General features: G+C 39.6%; 2 protein-coding genes across 6 annotated transcripts; both read left to right on the plus strand.

Moving 5' to 3' along the window:
- Positions 1 to 828: 828 nt before the first annotated feature.
- Positions 829 to 18,898, plus strand: LOC103466338 (FYVE, RhoGEF and PH domain-containing protein 6-like). The gene is made up of 21 exons (XM_008411846.3): positions 829 to 1,083; positions 2,833 to 4,837; positions 6,129 to 6,273; positions 6,455 to 6,522; positions 8,151 to 8,181; positions 11,332 to 11,480; positions 12,793 to 12,949; positions 13,075 to 13,162; positions 13,649 to 13,699; positions 14,188 to 14,246; positions 14,330 to 14,401; positions 14,515 to 14,583; positions 15,430 to 15,513; positions 15,616 to 15,695; positions 15,803 to 15,905; positions 16,046 to 16,192; positions 16,661 to 16,763; positions 16,918 to 17,012; positions 17,880 to 18,008; positions 18,094 to 18,233; positions 18,332 to 18,898. The coding sequence occupies exons 2-21, from the start codon at positions 2,835 to 2,837 to the stop codon at positions 18,366 to 18,368; spliced, it is 3,810 nt and encodes a 1,269-aa protein (XP_008410068.2). The 5' UTR covers positions 829 to 1,083; positions 2,833 to 2,834; the 3' UTR covers positions 18,369 to 18,898.
- A 1,227-nt stretch (positions 18,899 to 20,125) lies between these two features.
- nr2c1 (nuclear receptor subfamily 2, group C, member 1) lies at positions 20,126 to 27,506 on the plus strand. Of its 5 annotated transcripts, XR_014087841.1 has the most exons (15): positions 20,126 to 20,275; positions 21,577 to 21,711; positions 21,825 to 22,058; positions 22,218 to 22,296; positions 22,398 to 22,577; positions 22,670 to 22,820; positions 23,686 to 23,782; positions 24,196 to 24,380; positions 24,722 to 24,875; positions 25,030 to 25,151; positions 25,870 to 26,012; positions 26,167 to 26,304; positions 26,408 to 26,513; positions 26,647 to 26,874; positions 26,982 to 27,506. XR_014087841.1 is itself a non-coding variant. In XM_008411842.3 (14 exons), the coding sequence occupies exons 2-14, from the start codon at positions 21,640 to 21,642 to the stop codon at positions 26,816 to 26,818; spliced, it is 1,833 nt and encodes a 610-aa protein (XP_008410064.2). In that variant the 5' UTR covers positions 20,126 to 20,275; positions 21,577 to 21,639; the 3' UTR covers positions 26,819 to 27,506. The 5 variants fall into 5 exon arrangements, 4 of the variants coding, with proteins under 4 accessions (XP_008410064.2, XP_008410065.2, XP_008410066.2 ...); XM_008411842.3 differs by having other exon boundaries at positions 26,647 to 27,506; XM_008411843.3 differs by lacking the exon at positions 20,126 to 20,275 and adding an exon at positions 20,295 to 20,421 and having other exon boundaries at positions 26,647 to 27,506.
- The last annotated feature ends 351 nt before the right edge of the window (positions 27,507 to 27,857 follow it).

Here is a 27,857-nt window from a genome sequence, read left to right on the forward strand (position 1 = left end):
TTGAATTAGATGGCTGCCCATGGCAACATGTATACAAGTTTAAGGGGGTATATTACTTTAGCAAGTTTAAGAAGATCTATTCAAAAATAAATTATCCGGATCTTTTTTGTTTCACTTTGACAAGTGTCTTTTCTGATCTTACCACTCTGTCGTTTTATTTCCTGTACATCATTTGAACCAACTGATCAGCCTGCTGACAAATAGGCTGTGCAACGTGACGACAGCTCTGACAGGAAGAGAAGTTTAAACACTTTCTACTTCCCACATCTCAAGTAGAATGTAAAATGAAGATGAGGCCACCCAGTCTGATTCCAATCATATTTGTGGCTCCTTAGTCATACTGTTAATATTAGAACTGATGATCTATGTGGAAAGATATGAGGCTGGAAATTTACAATGAAACAATGTTCTAGATGAAAGTCATGTTAAAGAAAGTAACCTAATACGACAAGGAAGAGCCTGTAGGTTACATAAAGGGGAAAATAACGTTACGTTTTATATATATATATATATGACGAGGGTCCCCGTTGTCAATCAGTGTTGCTTCCTAAGTGGACAGTTTGATTTCACAGAAGTTTGATTTACTTGGAGTTATATTGTGTTTTTTAAGTGTTCCCTTTATTTTTTTGAGCAGTATATATATATATATATATATATATATATATATATATATATATATATATATATATATATATATATATATATATTTATTTTACTTATATACAATTAATTTCTTTTACTTTCTTGATTTCTTTACGCCTCTTATTCATAGGAGCTCAGTTTCACTCCAAAGTCACTTTTTGTTTTGGTTGTTGCTGAATTATGTGCCCTCTGTCGCCCCCTAGTGGTGGAGGGAAACAAAAAGGAAGTTCACTAACGCGTCTCAGGTGACAGGAGCGGGTCCATTCTACCGAGTCGAAATATTACGAGTCCTGTTCGATCCAGAGACAGATAGAAATGTCACCGTTTGACTCGGATAACCTCCGCTGAGCCGACCGCGAAGCGTCTCCGGACATGAAGGATTTGTTTTGGGCTCCAGTTTTCATTTTAAAGGCGAAGTGAATGAGGAGAAGTTGAACTCAGGTAAGTGACTGACTTCTTTTTTTTTTTTTGGTAACGCTTTGATTGTGACAGCTGGTTCAACTGAGCCAGTACAACCCGAAAAGATTAACTGCTCAGCTTAATTGTATCAATATTATACAGCTGAGAAATTAGAGTACAAGTTTTAGTGGTTTCCCCGCCTCTTTTGGAATCTTGTGTTTTCTTAACTATAGTTGGAAATTAGCTACCTGTTATTTTACACGCTTATCCTTGTGGGGGTCGCGAGGACATGCAAATTAAGATTTAAAAAACAATCCCGTTGAACGATCTTCTGAAGTGTAATTATCTCTCTAATTTACCAGACTGTTAGAATTAAACTATCAACAGCAAATGACCGCGTTTCTTTCTTTATTTAAATACACACATGTAGTTTTTTTTTTCTTTTTAATTCCTGAATGATTTATTCTAATTCAGGTGTTCCCAATGTGCCATTGTAAACAAGGAAGTCTGTGAGAGCTACATCCCTTTCTGTCAACATGGCAGAATGTTTTTCTGCCACAGATGATTCTGGGACACTAGTTCAGCCAGATGTGCAAGCTTGTTTTGACACTCCCTGCACCCCTTCCTCTTCAGCTTTCCTCCATTTCCACTCCTCCTCCTTTGTCTGTTGACATGAGTCATTAGTGGGATTACTGTGTTGTGGAGTGGGGTGGCTAAAGAAAACCATGTGATATTTAAACTCCTTTCACTGGAGCCCCTTAAGGTGGTTGTATATTAAGTTCTTTAGTAATTGGGATTAGTAGATTTACAGAATGAGCAGTGAGGCCAATATTTATTTATTTTGCCAAACAAGGGTTTGACAGCGCAACATTTTGACTGATATTATCTGGTACTTATATTTGGATCTGATACACAGCTAAGAAGACATTATTTGTAACAGAACACCAACATATAACATTTTCAGGTGAGGAAATGCCCCTCCTTAACTTTGAGCTACATCATCGGACGATGGGGAATGTTTGCAACTGATGGGGTGTTTCCTCTGCCCTGTTCTTTGGAGGCTTTTCTCAGAGAAAAGACCCAGAACATGCCAGAAGGGCTGTACTGTATGTAAATAACTCCTCTTGGAACAGTACAACACATTATGGCACCTTCGCTCCTCCCATACGGAGGTTGCTGCTGCCTCTAAAAGTTGTTCTAATTATTATTTTTTCCTTGCTGTTATCTCTGACTTAGTAAACCCGTGGTTTCTTTGTTCTTCAGAGCATTTCAATTGGTTCACTGGTAATGTCAATGCACTGACTCAGTTTTCTTGATGTTTTTTTTTTCCACCTACAGACTGCTCGCTTATTCTTATGCTGTTACATCTTCAGCTAAAAAGTCTCCACAGGCAAACCGCAACTGAGAAAAGACATTTATCGCTTCTTCTTATTTGAGCAATTGGCATAATGTGAAACATCTTGGCAACACCTGCCTGTCACATGTTCAAATATTGTTCCTCACCTACAAATTTGGTATTCCATTACAAATAACGCTATATTCAGAGTTGTGCATCAGATACAGATAGAAATACTTAAAAATAAAAGCTGAAATATTGTTCTTGTACTTTTTTTTATGTCCAAAATAAAACTAAAGACATTGGCTTTACTCTTCTAACACTTTTAGCTATGAGTTGAACATTGATTTAACCACATATCTGCAATATCTTTCTCTTAAATTATTTGCATACTTATTTCCAGTTTTGAGATTGGTGTTGTCATTTAAGCTTCCTGTCTACTTTTATGTCCCCAGGCATGGAAAGGCCACCTGTAGCCCCCAAGCCAAAGTTCATTCCCAAGCAGAGGCCAGTCTTGTTTCCTCTAGTCCCCAGAAGAGATGGCCTCTCGCCTCTGTCCCCTGGCCCTCCAAGAAAGGTTAGACCAGCGCTTCCCCCCAAGCCCTGCCTGGCTAAACTTCTCTCTCCTACAGAATCCAAGCCCCCAATTTGGAAGAGCGTGCATCAAAAACCTGCTTTAGAAACCCATCAAAGAGTCACTACTCTTAACTCTCACAATGGAATTTCACATAGTAAGAAGCTGGACTGGGATTATGTTATTCCCATTTGCCTTTGCAACCAAAAAAACTGCGCATGTGTCAAGAACAAGAAACTTGAGCAGGGCGGAAAAGACTTTGAATCATCACAGGTAGGCAAGACAGAAGAAAATCAAAAGACTGTTCCTATACCTCGTGGGTCTCAGGATAACAACCGAGGGAAAACAAACTATACCAAGTCCCAAGTGATGAACAACTTATCAAGCAATGGTCACATCATTAATCACGATAAAGTCAACAGGACCCAAAACCACAACTCTGACTCTTACAGTCTCAGTACTGAAAATGGTGTTGGGCCATCTCCCAGATCATCAAGTGAAGTTATAGAGACCAGTGCAATACGTCCAGATGTGCGTGGAACAAGACAACAGGCTTGTGGTCTTCGCAAAGAGCAAACCAGTGCGTTACAACCCAAACGTCCCCCACCAGTCCTTAGGAAGCCTCACCCCGTCCCTGTTCCACGGAAACCCAGGAGAGGTGTCCCTGCCCATCAGGAAAAGGTGGAGAAGGACAGGGATGAAACTGCTGTCCAGGAAAAGAGGGAAGCAAGTGTCAAAGAGGTAGAGGTATCAACAGACGGAAAAGGATGCTCATCCTTATCCGTCAGCGAACCCGGCAATGAAAACAGGCCGCCAGTGTTTCTGTCTGCAAGGCGAGCCTGTCCACCTCCAGTCCCTCCTTCCAGGAAAAAGCCTTTGCTGTCTAACCATTTGAACACACCTTCCCCTTCTGTGCAGACTCCGTCTAATGACATGCGCGTTGACGATTCAAGTAGGGGCAGCGGCATCCATGAGATGGAGTTATGTGTTGATGGTGAGGTTGACGAGATGCAGAAGAAAGTTGTGGATGATCAGGAAGAAAGTAACCATTTACCTTTTCACACATTGCTTAAACAACCTGAACTCAAAGATCTTCCAACCACCATTTTGGCAGCAGAGGATAAAAGGATGGAAAACAAAATGGCAAGGAAGCATCGTAGAAACAACAGCTCATTGGGACTGATTCAGAAGAAGGAAATATTCGAGGGTAAAGGTGTGAATAAGTTAGAAGACTTTGAGGCAAGGCAAGCCAGTACTGTACCAGATGGAGTATCGAAGGAATTGATGAGACGGGAACTGCCTTTAACTCCTGACGAGAAACCCAGCAAAAATCATGCAACGGCTGGAAACAATAAGCCTTCTCGTAGCAGCACCGCCAAAAAGAAAGCCAAATCCTTTTCTTCTGCTGACCGCAATCGCTCTGAAGCACAGAGGGGAAATTCCTTCAAGAAAATGCTAGAACTGCAGCTCGTCAAGAAGACGTCACCAAAGACGCCGGCAAAACCAGACCGGACTAATGAATCCACGGCGAATGATTCCATACCAGAACCTCACAGGGATCGTTATGTACAGCAGAACTTCCCAGTATTTGTTGGCACTGATAACAATTTCCATCACTCACAAACCGACGTTGAACAGAGTGTTGATGGAGATGAGCTTTACCCTGAACCCAAGGAGTCTCCCATCTACGAGACCATTCCTCTATATGACGATGTTTCACAATATGAGAATGTAAATGTGGGACACGCTCGCTCTCCTCCAGGTTTCCAAACAGAAGGCTGGCCGAGATCTCCTTATGACGATGAGGGGATTTATGAGACACAGGACCCATATTTCTCTCTTGGGAAAAACTCAGAACAGGATCAGACACCAGCAGAATACCACAGGTAAACTTAGCTTCAGTTCTCTTCATCAATGTGTGCTGCATGATGTCACTGTTAGTTCACCTACAAAATACTTGGTTACTGACAGAATCTGACTCTTTCATACGGCTTACAAAAACATTAATGATGACCAATCAAGAGCAAATGTACAAAGAGCTGCAGTAATCTAAACTAGATATAATTAAAATATAAATGTCCAACTCCATAACTGTGCAAGAAACCTTGGCTGTAAAATGGGAACTTATATTTGTGTATCTCAAATGTTTTTTTGGTAAGCACAGCTATTGTTGAAGAAATGTGGATCGAACTGAATTATTAAAAAACAATGATCCTCAAGGAATCGTATAGAAAAATTACAAGATGAGGAAAGGACTCTTGAGGTATTCCACAGGGATTGTTGAGGACTATGTCCTTTAATAGGCAGAAAATGTCAAATTTAATATGGTTATAGCTTCAGAGGACAACAGTATCTCTGTGTTTTTGTACTGTTTGTCTACACATTGCACTAGTATTGCTATGAATACATGTGTGCACACAAATAGGAAGAATGAAGACGGTAAAAGCCTGTCGGGTTTCTGCTTTGGACGGCCAAACATGCCTCCCTCGTCTTTGTAGTTCAAACTGAGCTACAGATACGTGATAAAAGCACTTTGAGCAGATCTCAAAGAACGGTTCATAGGTAAGAGCGACAGCTATGATGACCTAAATGCTGTAGTGTTTCTGTGCAGTTGTTTTAAGGGTGGTGCCGTTGTTTCAGCTGCAGCGCTCCCTGAGGGAATTGTGGAATTTTAGAAACATCTTGAAAGCAATTTTTTTTCCACTGTAATCTTTTTGAGCACCGTAAGCTGCAAGCTTACTGATCTCTGTCATGGTTTGTAATTTATACCTGGTTCATGTTTTCAAGACACCTGTTGGGTTTGGCAGAGTCAATCCAAATTAACACTCACTGATTATATACAAGCAGCTGGACTGGTGACAGAAGTGATGATTTGTATTTCAGAGGGGTTTTTTTCTTGCATGCTAACTTTGTTCTTGGTTTTTGTTTGTAAAACTTCCTTTCAGTTTGAGCATGATATATATATATAATAGAATAAGCTTTCTTTGAAGGGGACGAGTCATCAGAGAATGTACTTAAGCAAGCGTTGCAAATTTAAACTCCCTCTTATCTCGCTTAGTCACTATTTTAAGCCAGCTTGCTTTCCTGTTTGCTAACCGCATTTCAAAATATGTTTGTGTGTTATATACAGAGTTTGCTAATTCTGTATTAACATTTTCACGTTTGCAATCTGAACAGAAACTCTGCTGATGAGGAGGCGGCGTTTATTAGTGACACTTTCTCCGACGATGACATCGCAGTCAACACCTCCGATGAGGAGGATGAAGATGATAGCAGTGTCAATTCAGGCAAAGACGACACTGAGCATCCATCGCAGAGTACGGTGAGTTTCTGACGTCGGTAGGTTTGTGCATCGAGAATCAGCTCACAGCATTTGTCCTTCCTTTCTTCTTCTCATTGTTCACTTCAGCACTGAAATGGAAGATCTGCTTGAATGTGCTCACTGTCTGTAACGCAGAAATGTTAATGTGCTGAGTGAAAGTCTGGTTCTGCATCTTTTACAGGTGCAGAGTGAACAGAAGAAAAGTAAGATACAACACATCGCTACTGAGATCATGACCTCCGAGAGTGTGTGAGTTAAATGATTTTAATCTCTCTCACTGCTGTCTAGGTTATGTGCCTTGGAAAAGCATTCAACTCCTTTGGACTCTTTAATGTTTTGTCACATTACAACCACAAGCTTATATTTTGTCGCAGACTAATGCAAAGTAGCATTGATAGGTGCAGAGTGTCAACTATCAATGCATAATAATACATGACTTCCAAGTTAGCTTTTTTTTTAGATTGCATTTGTAGTGAGCATACTTTACTCTCATTCCATCCAAATTAAAATATGGTGCAACCAATTCTCTTTCATGGGTCACCTAATTGGTATCCAGCTGCTTTGTGAAGGCCTTAAAGGTTTATTAGAGTACATTAGTGAACAAACAGGATCACAATGACAAAGGAGTAAAGGCATGGATGTCTACCTAAACTGGCAGGTCAAGCAAGGAAACCAGAAATCAGAGCAGCTGACAGACAATAACTCCATGGTAACTCTGGAGCAGGAGACAGAGTTCAGGTGGGAAAAATGTGGACAGGACAACAATTAGCTGTGCACTCTATAAACCTGGCCTTCATGAAATACTGTCAAGAAGAAAACGTTTGTTGGAAAAGAGCATGGCTGAATGGCTTTGTTCACTTCCTTTGCTGACATTAACAAACTACAACCATAAACAGGCTGCAAATCTAAAATGGAGCAGAAAATTGACATCTTTCACAACGACTCCTTCTGAATTTCATTCAGGTCTGATTGGCCCAGATGAAATTCATCCTGAGAAATTGAGCTCAATGAGAGAAAACCCAGATGGAGCAGTGAAGGTAGATGAGAATCTAGCGGACTTGTGTAGAAAGACAAAGGCCAGATTATGCTCTCATTAGTTCAGAGTTGTTTTGCCCACATGTAAGCTCTATGTGGGGCTGAAAATTGAACACTCCACATAACAGGTTTTGCCAAGAATCTGCGGCAAAACTTGAAAATTGATGTTGACAGACATTTTCCATCTGTTCTGACTGAGCTGAGCTTTTTCGTAATGCAGAAAGCTCCACACCTTCAGTCTCTAAATGTGCAAAGCTGGGACACATGGCAAGAGACAACCTGCTTTAGTGCATATGCAAGCCACACTTTTAAGATGTTTACTTGTTGACAGATTTGAAAACCTCTTTAATTTTACCTTCGAGTTAACAAGTTTGTCCTACTTGGCCTATCTATGCAAGTAAAATGCATCATCATTAGTGACCGTAATGGGACAAAGTTTGAAAAGGCAATTAAAGCATTGGTATGGAACTTGCAGAGTTTGTATCAACCTTAGTTAATAGCTTTGGTTTCATTTTTAGTTTAGTTTTGAGATATACGTCTTCCTCTGGATTAGTATATTTTAAATAGAAATGACTAAATGGAAACAAAATGCAGATACTTAACAAAAATTTCAAATAATATCAATAGAAGATAATTTTATTTCAATTTTGAGGCTGTTTCACTTCATAAATATGCATGTGATGTATAATTTTGAACCAACAGACACCATTTCATTTAGCTCAGTCTTTACAGGGAAATACTTGCCTGGGTTATTTCCAATACATGTTTAGTTTTAAAACAATGAGCTCCTCACTCGCTGACTGTAGCCTCATTTGCTTTTTCTCCGTTCCTGTTTCTCGCAGGTTTGTTGACGTCCTGAAGCTGCTCCATGTTGTAAGTAACCACACGTCCGACCAAAATGGCCTTTTTGTCCACCTAGAACCACCTTTGTTTTTGTTGTGACAATAGCAGAGTCTTGTCAGAGCGAGCGCCTCAAAGCTGCCTGAGCTCAGCGTCTCCAGATGCGTTTCATTAGCGAAAGAAATGGGGGCACTCCCTGAGCAGCATAACCGCCCTCAGTTTTGTTTTTTTCACATTCCTCTCGGTGTTCCCCAGACTCTCAGTAAACATATCTGGCAGAAATGCGTTATTTAGACTCACAAACCTCTTTTTTCCTCTGAGGAATTTAATCTTTAATCAAAGGCACAGACAAATGATTATGAGTTTCCTCTACAACATTTCCTGTGAGGTGTTTGTTGCCAGTGACAACGCACATTAAAGAATGCAGGTATTTTGTATATGTTGACCGACAACATCCCCAGCCCTGTTCCTTCATGCCTCGCGTCTTAACTCATGCCCTGTTTTGTTTAAACGAAACGAAACGAAAACGATTTATTTAATTAAGAAAAGTGTTCAATGAAACTTGCAACACCAAGAATTGACACAGACAGATTTAATGTTCAATAAAAAAACTAAAATGTGACTTGAAGATTAAGCTAAATAAAGCTGCTGGCTGCATCTAGTACCATATGTTTTGACTAAATATTTACATTAGGGTCCACTTAGGCCAAGGACAAAGTGTATGTTTGAGTTCAGCACATGTCATTGTCTTTGTTATTGTTTGTATTGGTGACCAGCTGCACCCTCGCAGGCTTTGGGCTCCCTTTTTTAATTGTCTCTTTGTCTTAGAGACACATTTGGAAACAGAAAGCCACTGAGGTCACTTTGACATGCACCAGTGGCGATGGTCTGTCTTACTGCAAAGCTTGGATGTCTAGAAGATCTTCACTTTGGATTTGGAACTAATGGACAACTTGGACAAAGTTGTTTTTTGGGGGGGGGTTTCCCCACAAAAATGACTCTTGAAGAGCTTTTTTCAAAAATGTACAACTTAGCAAAGCGTACAATGTAAGAAAAGCATGCATTGCATCCATTTCTTGATGGGTTTCCATGCCTTGATTCTGTTAGGTCCATGAAAAGCATATTTTGATTTAACTATCAACAAGGGCTACACATGGGAAGCCCTTGTCTTTCTGTATCAGCTGTTGCAGCAAGAAAGTCCTGGGTTTGAAACGAAGCCTCTGGTTTTTCTGCATGGAGTTTTGATTATTCTCTCTGATGCATGTGTGGTTTCTCTCTGGGTACTCTGGTTTCCTCCCACAATCAAAAGAACAGCTGAACAACTATAACTTTTTCTTTTTCTTTTTAAGCCATCTGGTAGACAGAGCTTACATTGTAGTAACAAATATATTTGTCACATTATAGTGATTTCTTTAAGTGAAGGGGAAACAAACCTATATGGTCAGAAATTCAATGGCCATTTTATAGAATCCGGCACACCAAAGTCTTGAAGCTCCGTCTGAAGATTTGAGAACGTCTTGAGTGCTGTCATTTCGCCCCTCTGCCCTTCATGCCTTTTTGTAGTTTTGACTGTTTCGTACTCGACTCTTTCAGCCACAAAATGCAGCTTCCTGCCACAGGATGTTTCTGATTGACCATGCTTTAGTTTGTTTTTGTCATCGGAGATGTGCAACTCTAATATATAATATCTACCGGCAGAAGGTTGCTCAGAGTTCTTCTGTTTGTTAGTTTGTTTGTTTGTGGCCTTTATCTCAGAGTTCAGTAACTAGAAAACGTGTTAGAGAGAAGTGAGACATTCAGTAAATGTTCCAGGAAAGAAATTAAACCCAAACTATTGAGTGCTTCTAAACTATGGAAAGTTTAATATGTATCAAACCATCTTTTTTTTTCTTTTTTTTTTTAAGTTAATGCCAGTTATCAGCTCATCTCTAATAAAATGTTTGTCAGTCATAAGAGTCAAGTAATCCAAATGAAAATCGGGACCAGAATAATTTGAAATATGATGTTTTGTAAATTCCTTTGAAAATGACACACTGTTGAATTAATTTATACATGAGATTTGAGCATTTTAGACAATTCACAATGATACTGAAATACAAAGAAATATAAACTGATAGACACGGGTTCAGGCGAGTAGTTTTACATCCAGGAAGGGACAAAATGGAGGCGAGTCCTAAACCTCACAATGTCACAGTGGACAATTTTCTTACTTCTAATTAAATAAAAACCTTTAACTTATTTACCATTCATTTCATACAAATTTATTTTGACTCACGTTGAGTCTGAACTTTTTAGGAACAGAAAAAAAACAAACTCAAACATACTTGCTTCTCCCCCCATTGTTTTATTGTATTTTTTACATCCTTATTTTCTACAACGTACATGCAACCTCGTAGTTGATATTTACAGGGAAAAAAAGGTCATGAAATGAGACCATAGTTGGACTGAATCATGTGCACATGAACAGGAAGTGGTTAAATCCCTGATATTTGCGGAGGAAGAATGTCCAGTAATGCAGAACAGTCACATATTCAGTTTGGAGAACAAAAAAAAAAAAATCAAAATCCACCAAAAAGAACAACGCAGCCGTTTGTTGGCCCTGTTATGGGCTGCATGCAGTTTTAACAGAGTTAATTACTCTGTTATCTGTTCTCTCTGCAGACTCGTCCCTTTTTTATCCCCTTTCCCTAATTTGCTGCCACAACATTTCCATATGACCTAACTTTTTCTGCATCAGCTGTTGCAGCAGAAAATGTTCACCACAGGAGTTGTTGTTTTTCCTGACACTTCGACGAAAAAGCAGTTTTATTTACCACCTGGCCTATAAACCACTTAAAAGACGCCACATCGTATGAAAGATTTGCTCTGTAGCACCTCTGGCTTCTCCTGCCGTCTTGTTTCAGCCTTGAGTCATAGTTTTGGGAAATGTAAGACTTCTTAATGTGTAATCAGCTTGAGATGCAGCCAATGACTTCCTCTTTGGTCTTCTTTTAAATCAAAAGCTTTAGTATGGCTGAGTCACAGTTTTAAGGCAAGGGTTAGTGATTTTCAGGACGTCCAATGCCTGAACCTCTATAGTAACTCAAACCAGAACTACAACTGCCTTATTCAGCATAATCCTGTCTTATGAGTGTGTGTGTGTGACTTCCTGAATGTGATGTTATCCGTGTCTCTGACCAACAGGACTTCCGTGAGGCCGTGCACAAGGCATCTCAGAATGGGAAGCCCGTGATTGAGGAACGTCATCTCAGTCAGATCCTGTACTATCTCCCTCAGCTCTATGAACTCAACCAGGATCTGCTTAAAGAGCTGGAGCAGAGAGTTGCCAACTGGTATAAAGTTATTTTATATTTATTAATTTTTACAGGCACAAATGAATGCGAGTCCCTTCAATATCAAACCCACGCAAAGCTGTGAATTTGTCTAAAAGTCAGGCTTTACAGCAGCAGTTTTGTTGCTGCTACATAGATGTTCCTACTGTCCAACACCTGGTCAGTGAAGCTGGACAATAACAGCCCGAAGTCATTAACCAGATTAGTCAGGCGTTATTGATTGCAATTATATCCCTGCATGATGAATAAGTAATCCAAGTCTAGTGGCCATTGTCTGAGGATGAAGGCATTAAACCAGTATTCCCCAACTCTGGTCCTGAAGGCACACTGCCCTGCATGTTTTGGGTGTTTCCTTGCTTCAGCACAGGTGATTTCAATTAGCAGGTCTTTGCTGAACTACAATCAGCAGAATGAGGTGGATTAAAGCAGGGACATTTCTAAAACATGCAGGGCAGTGTGCCTTGAGGACCAGGGTTAGAAAACACTGCATTAAACAACATGCAAGTGGAGAAAATAATTGACTTGTATAAAATTAAGCCAAGTTGTTAGCATGAAAGACCATCGTGGTTGAAAAAAATTAAGAGGTTATGATTTCTAAACTAACACACTGACTGGACGAGAGAGAAACTGTGCAGCTGATAAAAGCGAGACTGTTATTTTTTTTTTTTTGAGACAAGGGCTGCATCAGGTGACCCCCCCAAACATTGATTTAAAGCCATATTTCTCTGAAGAATGGTGGTTCAGGTATCATCATAGGCACGTGTTTCTTCAACAATGAAGCTTGTATGTTGCTTATCAGGGATCAGTTCAAACACATTAAAATACTTGAACAGGGCTTGTTGTTGTTTTTTACTCTGAAGAGTTGGTGTGTTTGGATTGGGTATTTGAGCAAAACAACCTCAAAAATACCAGCAAGCAAACAATGTATAGTCTCCATACCAATAAGATTGGCATTGTAGAATGGCCAAACGTCAAGGAACTAGAAACCATGATGCCTCTTGGTTTTGCTCTGAAGCAAAACCAAGAACTGCAAAGGAATTGTGGGAGTCGGTCCAATCGTCCTGGGCTGGTATACCGGCTTACAGGTGACTAAGATCTGTCAGCTCCGTCCAACAGATATGTGAAGCAGTTCTCAGACACTGTAGATAAACAGATAAATACTAAATCGGGTTAATCAGGAAAACAAAATCTTCAAACATTTTTTTTTGTTTTAATTTTTGAGATTGTAAAGAAATATGCAGACAATGGTAACCATCAGAACTTCAGGAGCCACCTCATTAGCTCGAGTTGACTCGGTTTGTCTCGTGTGCAGGGATGAGAGCTCTCAGGTGGCTGATATCTTCCTGAAGAAAGGGCCCTATCTAAAGATGTACTCCACTTACATCCGTGAGTTCGACAAGAATGTGACCCTACTGGTAGAGCAGACTAAGAAGAACTCTGCTTTCGGCGCTGTAGTTAAAGAATTTGAGGTAATCCCGCTGGCCAAACCAGTTTGGGGAGGTGTAGCCGTGTTGGTGGCATTACATTGTTTGTCACAGTAGAAGAATGTAATTTTGCCCCTGAAAACTGTCTCTTTTTTTTTCGTTTTACTAAGGCGAGCCCTCGCTGTGCCAACCTGGCTGTGAAGCATTACCTGCTGAAGCCAGTTCAGAGAATCCCTCAGTACCAGCTGCTGCTCACAGGTACGTACAACACAAATATCTTCATCAGCTACTGAGTCACAAGGTCTTTGTGCATTCATTTTGCTTAAAATCTTATCACTGTTGTGGAATACCTAACTGTTTGTGTCTAACCAGCCTTCAAGGTCTCATCTTCTACCCCATTCTGCCCTCTAGTGTCCAAAACGTAAAAGTTAGCTTCAACAGTCCACCTATTATTAAGGATCTACCCAAATCAGATTTAGTGACATAACAGAAGCTTTCGAGGTGTTTTGTGCGTCAAATGGATCAAGTCCAAAAATGTGAAAAATGCTCCAGGCGTCACTGTTGTGTTATTACGTTGCATAAGCACCTACAGACCCTTTAGCCCAGGATTGTATTTCCACAACGTTCCTGGAATTGACGTCTCCAAAGGCGATTAGTTGAAACACGGAGTGGCAAATTCAAGTTTTTTCTTCATGCGCCTTCGCTGTTGATCCTGAATCAAAATTTTTTTTTCCTCTTTTGCAGACTACCTAAAAAATCTCTCAGCAGACTCTGAGGACTACAAAGACACAGAAGGTAAACTCACAGCCGTGTTTTATTGCGTAATGTAAAATTAAGTTCTTTGTAAAAGTGTTCATATTGTACAGTTTTTTTTCTCCTCATTAAATGACATTACAGCTACAAACCGCAGTGTTTCTTAATGGGATTCTATGTGCTGGTCCATAATCATGAAGTGGAAGGAAAATGTCAGTGGATATAAATTTTTAAGTCTAAGACAAACTCATAATTGGATTTAGGTTTGGACCCTTCTAGATCAATATAACTTGTTTAGTTTAGAAAAGGTAAAAGGCTCTAAAAGGTTTTCTCTGAGCATCGCCTCTTGGCCAGCTTTAACTGTCTTCCTATCAACCCTGTCCATCCTGCTTTGTATTTTTTAAAAATGACTTATTTGACAAATTGTGAAGGGAACTGCTTTGAATGGATCATATAGAGCAAGGCACTGCGTGATAATCGACGTGTTTCATCTGAAAACACGAATAAACATGTTTTCTCAATCCAACTAGCTGCCCTTGCTCTTGTGAAAGAGGTGGCCAATCATGCCAACGACATCATGAAACATGGGGTGAGAGCTGCACCAAGACGCATATGGGGAATTTTAATTGGATAAATATGAAACGCCTGTAAACGCTGCTGCTTTCATTCCAGGATAACTTCCAGAAGCTGGTTCAGGTCCAGTGTCGTATGAACGGCAACCATGAGATCGTCCAGCCGGGACGGGTGAGGCACTGAAGAATCGATTTTAGTCTTCAGATGACTTTTTATGACTGAAAACGGTTGGACCAAAGCAGCTAAATTAAATAAACATGTCTTCACTGGTGTTTATGCTCCAGATCTTCATCAAAGAAGGCGTCCTGATGAAACTGTCCAGGAAGGTCATGCAGCCCAGGATGTTCTTCCTGGTAGAGTTCACTGCTACCTCCTTCATATTTCTTGTTTTTTGGATTTAAAAAAAAGTAATGCAAGTACAAATGTGCTACTTATCTCAACCAGCTCCACAATCAGTCCAGAAAGAAAGGCTTCCCCCTACCCCCCAAATGCAGCAGAACATTTTGTGATTTAAGTAACAACGTGGTCCAATATAAGGAGCTTATGTGTCAGAATTAAGCTGTCGTCAGATCAAAGCTCACAACAAAGAACGACTCTATTTTATTTTTTAAGTACCACGCAGACATTCAGCCTAAAATTAATCTTCCCTTTAATTCCTCTCCTCCCTGTCTTGTTGATTAGTGCTATTTTAAATTAGATTACCATATGATAAGTAACTAATTCATTATTATTTATTTAACTCTTTATTAAATGATGTAATCTTTCAATATTGGAATTTTATAACAACCTCAAGCGGTAGACATATTTTCCTACATAAGATCAGAAAAAAAGTCCTCAAGTCTTTGATTCATCAAACCGAAATCATATCCAAACAGGAAGATTGTCAGTGTTTAAGCATGAGGTTTCAGAAGTCATTCACTCAGGATCACATTATTAAATGGAGCACCACAATAATTTATCTATGTAATTAAAACTTTAACTTGTCCTAAAATAGGATTCCACGTGATAAATCTGTCAGCGAGGAGGAAAAAAAAAAAGAATCGCTCTTCTTATTTTGAGTCTGTAGAGAAACCAAAGTTACTCTGCTGCAAATCCCGGTGGTGACATAAGAGAACGAGAAACTGCTACATCCGTTATGCTACATCTGTATTACATCATAAAAGTTCTGAATCTTTTTTTTTTGTCTGTCTGTCTTTTAGCTTAGCGATGTGTTGCTGTACACCACCCCTGTTCAGCATGGCCAGTTCAAGCTTAAAAACATGCTGTCTCTGGCTGGGATGAAGGTGAGAGCTTCGCCTTTTTCTTACGTCCTTCATGTAATCACATTCATGTGATCTTGATGAGCTTCGTGCTGCCAACGCCGTTCACAATGCTGATAATTGCAGGTTAGCAAACCCAGTCAAGAGGCCTATCAGAATGAGCTGAACATAGAAAGTGTGGAGCGCTCCTTTATTCTCTCCGCAAGGTAAGTTTGAAAAAGGCTTTTTGTTCTCATCACTGTAATATCCATCGCCGATACGAGATCACGCTGTCGGGTTTATGTGGAGGGTTTTACCTTTTCTCTTTTTAAAGTTCGGCCGCAGAGCGAGATGAATGGCTCAAGACTATTTCCTCGGCCATCAGTGAATACACAAAGAAGAAAATTAGCTTTATATCTTCTAACAAGCCAGCTGAGGTAAGAATATTTTTCAGCGTACGCTTGTCCTGTTTTGTGATCTAAAAGCCTACGTCACTGTGATTTAAACACTCAGACTTTAGCGTGCATGATTCAGCAGTGAGTGGGAACTTCAATGCATCATTTCTGCTTTCATCCAGGAATGTTTGGGCGAATGCGTTGATGGTCCACCTTTGGGATCCACAGCCCCCATTTGGATCCCGGACACACGGGCCACCATGTGCATGATCTGCACTTGTGACTTTACCCTGACGTGGAGGAGACACCACTGCCGCGCATGTGGAAAGGTTCGCAGACAAATACATGCAGGATTTTTTTAAATTTTTTTTTATTTCTACTCTTTAAGGACAAGTGTGATTTCTGAAATATTTTTTTATTGACAGATAAGGGCTATAGATAAATCCAGTAGAAAATGTGCAGTGCCCTGCAAAAGTATTTGTATACATTCTTAACAAAAAAGGTTGTGTAGGTGTGAAATGGTAGGAAGTGACACGTTAAAAATGTTTACAAATGAACTTCTAAGTTGTGTTGCATTCTTAACCATCATCTAACGCTCCAAAATAAAACACAGTGCAACCAGTCAAATAATTGTGATATGACATCTTTCTACTACATGTAAGGGAACTATTGCTGTTAATAACATACCAAAACTTCAGAACTGACAATTAAAGTGCTTAAACAAAACAACTAAACAAGTTTATGTATTAGCATTTATAACATGTGACCGAAATGTTTTTGTGGTTTCATCCCCTCAGGTGGTTTGCCAGGCTTGTTCCTCCAATAAACACTGTCTTGCATATCTAAAGAAGCAGTCAGCACGAGTGTGTGACCAGTGCTTCGACGTTCTTCAGCATAAAAGTAAGCCTGAACATGTTTAGAGTCACTGTTTGATACCAACACATTGCCATTCTTGCATATTCTTCTACACTCTCAGGGTGTCGTATATCCCTAAAGCAGACACCAGAGGTTCATAAACTCGTTCTCACAGTTTAAAGCACTTTCTGTTCAACAGATGAAATTTTCTCAGCAGCAACATTGCCGCCTGGAAGCAAGGCAACGGTTGCATTTAACAGAAAACATAAGAGGATACCTGCAGCCCTGAAAGAGGTAACTGATGTGCTTTGTCCTGATTTGAATGACACTTTATTCATACAGTGCTTTGCAAACGTATTCATGCTCCATGCTCATTATGTCTTGCAATGAAAGTCATGTGACATACTCGAACTCGGCAGCCTTAATAGTCTGAGGAGCCTAACATATTGTCCGTTTTATTATAAAGCTAAAGAAGAAAAAGTTAACTTTTTAGCTTTATAAATACAAATATATGAAAAGCTGTTTGCTTTTTGGTTAAATTTTTCTTTTTAGGTTTTAGAACAAAGAAAAAATCTTTTACAACAAAGGAGAGAAAATGTTGAGAGGAACTTAACAGTTCCTTCCATTTCAGTCAAGAATTATCCAAAAAGAACAATCTGTATTTGATGCATATATTAACTAAAAACTACTAAAGCTAGCCTTTCTTTTTTTATGTATACCTTAAAAAATTATGTGTTACAATATAAGTATTATCCAAGGTTATTCAGGGCTTGTGTGGAAGGCCTAACAAACTACATTAGAGCCACAAGTTACACTCTTGTGATCAATACAAAGTAGAAGAAAAACTACACAAATTCTACAAATAAAAATCTGTAAAATGCCCCATTTTGTATCAGGCCTTTTTTACTCTGATACACCAAAATAAAACCCTAAACTTTGAATTGCCTGGTATAAATTTCAACAAAATGCATTGGAAGTTGGAGATAAATCACATGCATGTATACTTTTAAAGGGCACTCTGCAGAAAACGCAGAACACAATTACAAATATTCACTTTCTCACATGTCCTTTGAGGACTGACACTAAAATAGCTTTTTATACCGTCACAACACGAGAGCTTTTTTAAATTTAGACCTAAAAACTCACTTTTCTTTGTCTCAGGTGTCCGCAAACACGGATAATTCCTCCATGAGTGGCTATCTGCAGAGGTCCAAGCACAATAAGAAGCAGGGGAAGAGGTTGTGGTTTGTCATTAAAGACAAAGTCCTGTACACGTACGCCGCTAGTGAGGTATGCACATCTCACCATGTTCACCTGATGCAGAGAGACTCGTGAACCAGCCTGATATTTACCTTTGTTTTGGTTCTACCTTCAGGATGTGGCAGCCTTAGAGAGTCTGCCCCTGTTGGGCTTCGTGTTAAAAGTAGATTCCTCTCAGAAGCAGCAGTTTAAGCTATACCACAAAAACACACTTCACTACATTTTCAGGGCAGACGATGTGCAAACAGCCCAAAGGTATGTGCAGCAGAAAAGATAAATGCAGCTTGGTTTGAAATCACACTGAGACAGCTGTGATTTCAAAAGTAATTTCTCTTTTTTGTTTTTTTGAATAGATGGATCGACACGTTCAAAGAGGCAGTCGTGTTGTAACATCTGTTGAAGATCTCTGAGTGGAGGGGTTTGTATTTTACCTCAGTGCTCCGTAGCTTTTACAAAGAAGAAGAAAGTCTTCTGGAGGCACCATTTTAGTTGAAGCGACTCCCCCCCCTCTCCCTCCCACCATTTTTATCTTGTTCGGTTTTCTTTTACATTTCTGTAAATGTTATTTTTATATATGAGCAAAACTCCTTATGGTATTTCATTGAGTACTAGGAGTATTCAATAGTGTCAGGCTCTTGTCTCGGACCACTTTATGACTTGTTAATGATAGCTGCAAATTTATGAAAAATATTGGACCTATGTTTTGTTGTAGCTTCAAAGGGTCCAAAAAATTGTGCAACGGCTGTTTTTGTTCCCTGACATCACACTGTTACTGTGTAAGAGGCTACACATTTTCAACACCCACTGTAAAAATGTAACATTATTTTACATATTTTGCACTTAAGTCACTTAAAACTACGCACATATGAAATTTTGCATGTAAACTGAGAAAGAAGCAAATAAAATCAAACGTCTGTGAATATTTGTATCACTGCTTTTCACTTTACTGCACTATGTGCAAGGGTAAACATCTGGTGTTTATTAAAAAGAGAAAAGTACCATGTTGAATACTCTGTCATTTATGAAAATATGTCCTAATTTTGTGTAATTTACATTTTATTTAGGGTATCTGGTAGTAGTTTGTACATTGTTATGACTCACTCTTGTTTGCTGAAATGGCTAAATTCAGTCATGTTGGAGGATTTTTGAACATGAGTCTGTTTTAGGTCAGTCCACAACATCTCGAGCTATAAAACCAGTCTTTTGGAAATTTTTCAGAGGGAATTTTGAAATAATGGCTAGAAGTATCTAAACTAAGGAACAGATATACATTTTCCTTTAGAGTTTTCTTGGTGTAGGACACAAACTTATGGTTCCTTTAATTACAGAAAATCATCCAAGTCCTGAAGCAGACACAGAACATCACACTACTACCATTATTTGATTGTTTTTATGAAATGCTCCTCTATTTTTACGCCACATTTAATAGGCTTTTTGACTTTTTCTGACTCACAGATGTCAATGGGTTTTTCATAGTTGAAAAATGGAAATGGAATTATAATGGTAAAGCATTAATAGTGACTTAATTTCTGAAGGGACTATTAAGACCCCACACTTGCTGATTTGCAGCTCCAACTTTGAGAACTGAAGAAAAATGTTGAAGTCCTTTTTCTAGTGAATAAACAAATTTCAGTGATTTGAAGTGAATTAGATGGCTTAAAAAGAGCCTGCAGTTACAACAGCAATACAAACACAAGGAAGTTCTAGAATATAGCATTACACTGTTTCAGTGTTTATTGCATTAAACCATACAAAACAATATTCAGAAACTTACTGGAATACACATGCAGTTAAACAATCCTGAAAAAAACAAAAAACAATTGGACTCAACAATCCGAAATTTCAGAGGAAGCCTATAGAAGAACATTGTAAGCACTAAATCTAAAAAGTGTCTTAAGACTTTTAAAAACTAGATGGACAAATTATCAACTTAAACTCAAATCTACATTTATCTATTTCAAGCAAGTAATTTAAAAATGAATTTAAGCAAAACACAGCTAGGTAGAGTTCAAGATTGTCATTTTTACCTTTATTGTAATTCACACTCTAAATCCGAGCCAGCAGCATTATTTATAGACAGCCAGTAAAAGGAGACAGTCAGATGCAGAGCTGACAGACCGTCAACATACCGCAGCCGCTGTCATACATAAACCGCAGCAACGTTAGTGCGCATGCGCATCAAACCTTTATGGATGAAAAAGGTCACGAACTCTGACCCTCTCGACAACTACAGAAAACACTTCCAATATTATTGCATTGAAAGCAATACATTTTATTACATATCGGATTTTCAAAAGGTAAGAGGCATTCGTTACTGCGAAAGTACGCGAGACTCATGAGAGAGTATCGCGCTGTTGGAGAAGCAGGAAGGAAGTTGCCATTAGCTACTAGCTAACAACCAGCTAACATAGCTTGCCATAGTCTGGAGCTACACTGAGGTCTGGTATGTCTATGCTCCTACAAAGTCATGCTTTTTTATTAGCCTCATGCACCAGTAGGTGGACTTTAAGAGACGCTGAGCGAAGGTAATGTTGATAAAAGTTGACAGCTAGTTAGCTTAGCAGCGTCAGCTAACACAGCTATTGCTACCTTCGGTGCTAGCGCTGCTCCATAGATTCCTAAGTAAAGACATCCATATTGCAGATAATCGTCATATCAACAGTTAACGGTGTCAACCCGTCAGTTGTCTTGTTATTTAGATGATATGGGTGAAGATCCAAAGCCTCCCAAAACGGATTTTGGCCGGTTGTCGCAAACGGAACTGTCTCTGTTGGCATCACGGGCCTTGAACCCTAGTGTGCTTTAACCCTTCAATGTTGACCTTTCACCGACAGGAAAAGAAATACCTTTATCTTCCGTATAGATTTTAAGTAGCCGGCTGTCAGTGGCATGTGTAACTATAGTGTTTTTACCACTCATTTGATATCACCGGACTCAGCTCTTTAGCGGTTTTTGCGGGGTTTTGGCTAACGGTAGCTCGGTTGCTTTCCCACAGGCTCCACATTATTAACACGCCCTGACATCCAACATAATAAACCAAGTGTTTGTTTATACTTTCCGACCCAGGCAATTTCGAATGAACTGACACAAGGGTACACTTAATCACAGATATACAAGTCAGATCGATGCTTTAGTATGTGGCATGTGCCATGTAGAGGGGAGAGAATGAGATGCTAACATATAAAGGTGGAGGTAAAGTCTGATTGTAACGCAATCAGAATCTGTTTTCGCTGAGATAGTGCTTTCATTGTTTTGGTTTATCATGCTGCTTTATGTCGGGATCTATTGTTTCTTGCTGCTGCTGGGCATCAAAAAGTTAGAATGTCAATAAAGTGTATTTATGTATTGCAAAGTTTATTTCAATGATTATGGCTCATAGCTCATAATAAATCCAGTTTTACAACATATCAATAAAATTTTAAAGCCATGGGAAATTGAAGTCTTAATCAGGTTATTATAAAAATATTTGTACCTTGAAAAGCCTGTTTCCCCCAGATCCCAGTAACACAAATCTGCATATGTTGTATGAATGTCATTATTTACCAGAATAGGACTTCAAAATGACTGGTCTCTTACTGTGATGATTTCTGCCGTACAGGTGTGTATGCCTCATGGGGCACTGATGTGAGGAGTGGCGGATGAAGGTGTGCGCAGTATTAGAATGGATGGACAGACTCACAAGATTCAGCTTGTGTCAACAGACAACACCATGGCTTTAGGACATCGAATCCAGGTGAACGAGAGGCCTCTCCGCCCTTTGCACAATTCATATCAATGTGTGCTCTAGCTGCAAAAAACAAAACGTAGATATTCCGCTTACACTTTGTATGTTATTTCCTCTGATAGATCGTAACTGATCAGCAGACCGGGCAGAAGATCCAAATTGTCACAGCACTTGAGCCATCCTCCCCCGGGAAGCAACAGTTCATCTTGGCGAACGCCGACTATTCCCCTGGCGGGAAGGTGATTCTGGCCAAGCAGGAAGGCTCTCCTAACAAGGTGATCCTCGCCTCTTCGGACGGCTCCGGGGTCAACCAGCTGCTTTTTGCCGCCCCCGAACTGGCAGGACAGCAGATTCAGGTAACTGTCCAAAGCACGTCGACTTCGTCCCCGATTCTGTTTCCATAAACAAGCCTCTGGAAGAGCATATGACTGAATCATGGGTCTGTTTAGTCAGCCTAAACCTACCGCAGTGTTTATTTAATTAAATCATCCCGTCGTGTTGTGCTTGTTTGTCAGTTTGTGACTGACGGCTCGGACCAGTCTATCGTCAAGCCTGTGGTGGAGTACTGTGTTGTCTGTGGGGACAAGGCGTCAGGTAGAAATAACACTTTACTCAACTACTGACAGTATTTTTCTGAACTTTAAGCCAGCGTTGTGTGTGTTTGTAGTAAGCTGTAACATTTCCTTCTCTCCCAGGGCGTCACTATGGAGCCGTCAGCTGCGAGGGCTGCAAGGGCTTCTTCAAACGTAGCATTAGGAAGAACCTGGTGTATACCTGCAGGGGATCGGGAGAATGTGCCATTAACAAACTACACCGAAACCGCTGCCAGTACTGCCGACTACAGCGCTGTATAGCTTTGGGCATGAAGCAGGATTGTAAGAGACCCTTTTTAACTACTTATTCACCTTTGATAGCGTGTCGGCAAGGATTCCAGCGCCTTACCGTGCGGTACTGTGTCGTCTTCCAGCTGTGCAGTGCGAACGGAAGCCAGTCGAAGTCGCCACCAGAGAAAAATCGATGAATTGTGCGGCCTCCACGGAAAAGATCTACATCCGGAAGAACCTTTGCAGTCCTCTCGCTGCCACGCCCACTTTTGTATCTGAGAAGGAAACCGCTCGGTACATAACATTCACCCCAAGATACCACAGTAATGATATGTCCAGTTGACGTTGAAATATACATGCAGTGTTGATGTCAAACAATAGATGTTCTGTTTGCATATTTATAGCAGAATAGCACACAGAAGTAAAATAGTTTAGATATGTCTAAAACGTGTTTTGAGACATATTTAAAAACTTCCTTTTCCATGTTTATTTTTAGCTATTTAAATACAATAGTAGCAGAATGTAATCAAACACCCAACTATTAAGCAGCTGTAGCTTCTTATTACTCAATTTGACTTTAATAACTGGATATTATACATGGACTATTTTAAATTTCTAAGCAAATATGATTTTAAAATGCAACGGCTGAGTTTTTAAAATGTTTATGGTATTTTAAAAAGTTGCTATACAGGGTTTCCCCCAGCAAACTAGCCAAGCCTGGTGATAAGGTGCTTGGGAAGCCTACAAGTTGCCCACTGTGTTGTGTTGTTAAAAAAATGTGGAAAAATTTACAGAATTTTAAAAAAATAAAACATCAATAAAGAAAATATAGCGGTGCACTAAATAAAGCTAGTATTCTGTAGTTTTTGTATGTAGAACCAAATGCCATTATCTGTTTTTAAATAGATAATTGTCTTCTAAAGATTGATAATGCATTATTACTTATAAATCTAGCGTAAAACCCGTCTTTGCTATCACTGTTACTGGTGTTAAAATAAATAAGTAAACAACGCTTAGCCTGGTGGAGGGTCAAGTAAAGCCTGGTGGCCCGCCATGCTTATAATACACTGGGGAATCCCTGATATAGTTGAATATCAATATGGTTGAATTTATTCAATATGGTTGTCTAATAATAACAATAATCAACGTCTACTTTTAGATCCACGAGTTTGCTTGAGTCTAGCATGTTGCTCAACATCCAGCAGCCCTTCCCTAAGCTGGAAAACACCATCCTGATTCCTGCATCCCCTGATAAGGTAGCATTCAGTGTTTAATATGTTTGAGTTACTGGCATGATTGGGTTTGTTTTATATGAAAGAAATTGATCTGGAAATATGTTTCTTTTGCCTGATTTTGTTATTTTGTAATAACTACGTGAATTGTTTTCATTTTGGTCTTTTAATATACCAGAAATATCTACGCTACATTTTGCTTCTTCTGATGACGTACTGAGTCGCCTTTTTACCAAATACTTTTTTTATTCTTCTGTCATTTTTGGATGGCTACTTTTTATTTTTACTTGAGCAAAAAATATACTGAAGTAGAGCAAATCTTACTTGAGTACAATTTTTGGGTACCCTGGAAATATGTGCAGTAGATTCATAGGTAACTTCTCTATTTATTAGACATCTATGTAGAAAAATAGTGGAAGAGTCTCTCTTCTCGACAGGATGATCTATCTCAAGGGGACCTTGGTACTTTGGCGAACGTGGTGACATCACTCGCCCACCTCAACAAGACCAGGGAGCTGAGCGACGGCGGGAACGACGCGATGGGAGCCGAAACGCTCAGCAACGGCAACGGCTCCATGACGGACATCAAAGTTGAAGATCACACTGCAAGTGACATCACCAGGTGAGAGTCAGATGCCTTTGATGCTTGTCGTCGTTGTTTGTATGACTGAATGTAATGACTGGATTCGTCCGGAGTGAAACCAGAGCCTGTTTTATTTTTTTATTTTTGCTCTTGACGCTTTAATTTAGTTTCTTCCAGGGCCTTGTGGTTTCTGACTCCAGTCATATGAATCTTAATGGCTTTACCCAAAAGGTTCCATCTTGTATTGGGGTGTCTATTCCAGTGCCTTTTTTTTATATGATAAATGACAGGCTTTCTTTAAGCTAAATGTAAGAAACAAACATTTATCTTTTTAACGTCTGCCTATTCTTGAATTTATTTTGTTTTGTTTTTATGCCCAGAGCTTTCGACACGTTGGCCAAAGTCCTACATCCTGACGACGGCTCAGCCGGGGAATCTTTAGAAACCACCATGCAGCTGATGTCGGGGGACCAGTCGGGTCCGGTGGTGGAGCTGGATGGGCCTCTGCTTTCTGAGAGCCACATTCCTTTCAAGGTACAAGCAGAACTGTTGCACTGAAGCTCCTGCTCGTGTCAACACAAATTCACTCCAGTTTTTTTTTTTTTTTTTTTTTTTTTTTTTTTTGCTTTTAAGACGCACAATGTCGTCGTGTTTTCCCCCTTTACGCTTCGAAATGATTTCTCCCCAGCTTATGATGCCTTTGCCGGTACCAGAGTACCTCAATGTCAACTACATCTGCGAGTCCGCGTCCCGGCTACTTTTTCTCTCTATGCACTGGGCACGCTCCATACCTGCCTTTCAAGCCTTAGGGTAAGATGATGTCTTCTGTTTTAGTGATGAATTGTTTCGATTTGGCCCTAATTCGTTCAAATTTCAGTGTATTTTGTGTCACAGTCACCCACGTGGTGAATCGGTTCCATCTGTGAAAAGAGAGAGCAAAATTAAACGGTTTGGTCTCCGTCTACAATGCGCTGTGAGGCCAACATAATATTGTTGCACAGCCATCTATTGTAAAACATGGTTGTGGCAGCATAATGCTACGTGGAAGCAAGTCGTTGATTGCATTAATCTAAAGTTGATTGATCTTATCAGCCGATTAATGATTAATTGATATGGTGCCATTTTCTTAATTACCTGACTTTTCTGTTGTATCAAGCAGGTCGGCCGTCTTTCCAGAACATAAAGGGCTACATTTTTATAAGATGCTAAAAAAAGAAAACACATTTTAACATTATTTTGTGTCAGCTGTATTAAATACTGACTGAGTAAACAGCAACCTGTTTTTCCAATATGAATAAACTTAGACATATTTATAAAATATAACAAAACAGGAACCTCTTAGGTTGCTGACAGGAAAGATAAAAGATGAAAAGAATAAAATATGTGAATAATTCCCTAGGAATATTAAACCTTCGCTCCATGAAGTGCATCAACCCAGGAAAATGCATAAATCCTAATAAAATGCATCAGACTCCTCTTCTCTGCCCACACTTTATTAAGCATAAGTCTGTGACTTCTTCTTTTGCAGTGGTCAAGACAATGACATTAACTTGATGAAAGCCTGCTGGAATGAACTTTTTGCCCTGGGCCTGGCACAGTGCTCCAACATTATGAATGTTGGTACCATTCTAAGTGCCATTATCAACCATCTGCAGACCAGCTTACAGGAAGGTAGGAGGGCTCTGCAAGTGGCTGCAAGCATCCATTAACGGAGTCAAATGTCTGAAACGGGAAGTCATTTCATTGTGCTGAGTTTTAGTTCTTTTTTTCTTCTTCTTCTTCTTCTTCTGTTTTAACGCAGTTGTCTGTTTTGTCTTGTATTTAGAAAAGCTGTCCCCGGAGAGAGGAAAAGTGGTAATGGAGCACATCTGGAGGATGCAGGAGTTCTGCAACAGCATGTCCAAGCTGTCCCCGGATTCCTATGAATATGCCTACCTCAAAGCTATTGTTCTCTTCAGCCCTGGTGTGTGAAATCAAGTTGTTTTTTGATTTCTTCTTTTGATCTGCGTTTTTAATAATGCATGTTTAGTACCTTCCTTTTTTCTTACGCGCTGTTTTTGTGCCAGATCACCCCGGCATAGATAACATCCCGCAGATCGAGATGTTCCAGGAAAAAGCGTACATGGAGCTGCAGGACTACGTTACGAGGACGTACCCCGAGGACTCTTATCGGTTTGTACTTCCGCGAAGCGGACAGCAATGCCAGGCCTGTTTTAAAGTGGGACAGATTGATGATGTTGTCCCAGATGTGCTTGCTTCATGTGTTTTTTAGACCCATGTCTCCTTTCTGCCTCATTACTCCCAGGTTATCCAAGCTGTTGCTGCGTCTTCCGGCCCTCAGGCTAATAAGCGCAGCTGTCACGGAGGAGCTGTTTTTCGCCGGGCTCATCGGCAATGTGCAGATTGACAGCATCATCCCTTACATCCTCAAGATGGAATCCACTGATTATAACAGCCAAGCGGGCTCTGGCGTCTGACAAACGGTGCCATTTAACAAAGAAAAAAAAAAAAGTCAACATATGGATTGCAAAAGGTTGGCAAACAAAGCATTTAGAGAACTCATCAAACCGGTTTTTGAATGAGTATAACAAACTAGATTCATGGCTCGTTATCCGTTTTCAATGCTGTTTTCTGTCTTAGCTTCTCTTCTCCATACGCCGTCACCTGGGCTCAGCTCGCTAATCGGACAACCTGCAGAGACTCTGAGAATTAAATTCTTAAAACCTGCACAGCAGATTTAGCTTTTTACTGTATAGTATTTTATGCTTCGTACCCTTTACGCCTTTGTTTTTCTGAAAAACTCATTTGTATTTTGATTGAAGCAGCATGTTATTTTTTATTCATTACTTCTCCAACATGGCCATGCTGTTTTTTTTTTATGTTAGGGTGGTTACGACAAAAGAAAATGTGAAATAAATTTGTGAGATCTTCTCATCAAAGGTTATTTATTACCTTTATGGCTCACTAGTTTGCTAATCCCACGGATTAGCAGCATCTTAGCATCATGTGGATCTGAAGTAACTGTACATATATTTATATATGAAATGCACCAAAAAAAGCTATACAGTCAACATTTGGTAATTTGTGTATTCTGTCATTTTGGACAAGGAAATGTTGATGCATAAAGATGGTCGTGTCATTTGAAAATAAAAACATCTTTCAGTCTTTTTTTTTTTTTTTTAGTTGTTTCACAATCAAGGTTAAATTCTAGTTTCCAGGAACTTGGTAGTTGTTAAAGTTGCCCTTTAAATAGGTTTACATTTAAGTGAATTCTGTGAAAGCTGAGATGCTTCCACTTAACTCTTGTTTTTGTAAGTAGGAATTCCTGGAAAAAAATTTGATCAAATAACCAAAATGGACGACATCCATGATGATGATGTAATTAAACTTCTCACCCATCACTGTAACTCTGAGAACAAATCCTGTGCTTAAAATGAGAAGACGGCTTTAAACAGGCCATGACGGAAGAGGGTACACAAACATTTTGAATTGAGAACGTAATGAATGCCTATAAAA

The sequence above is a fragment of the Poecilia reticulata genome, chromosome 6, assembly GCF_904066995.2.
Source record: "Poecilia reticulata chromosome 6, P_reticulata-male-v2, whole genome shotgun sequence".
Taxonomy (NCBI): Eukaryota; Metazoa; Chordata; class Actinopteri; order Cyprinodontiformes; family Poeciliidae; genus Poecilia; species Poecilia reticulata.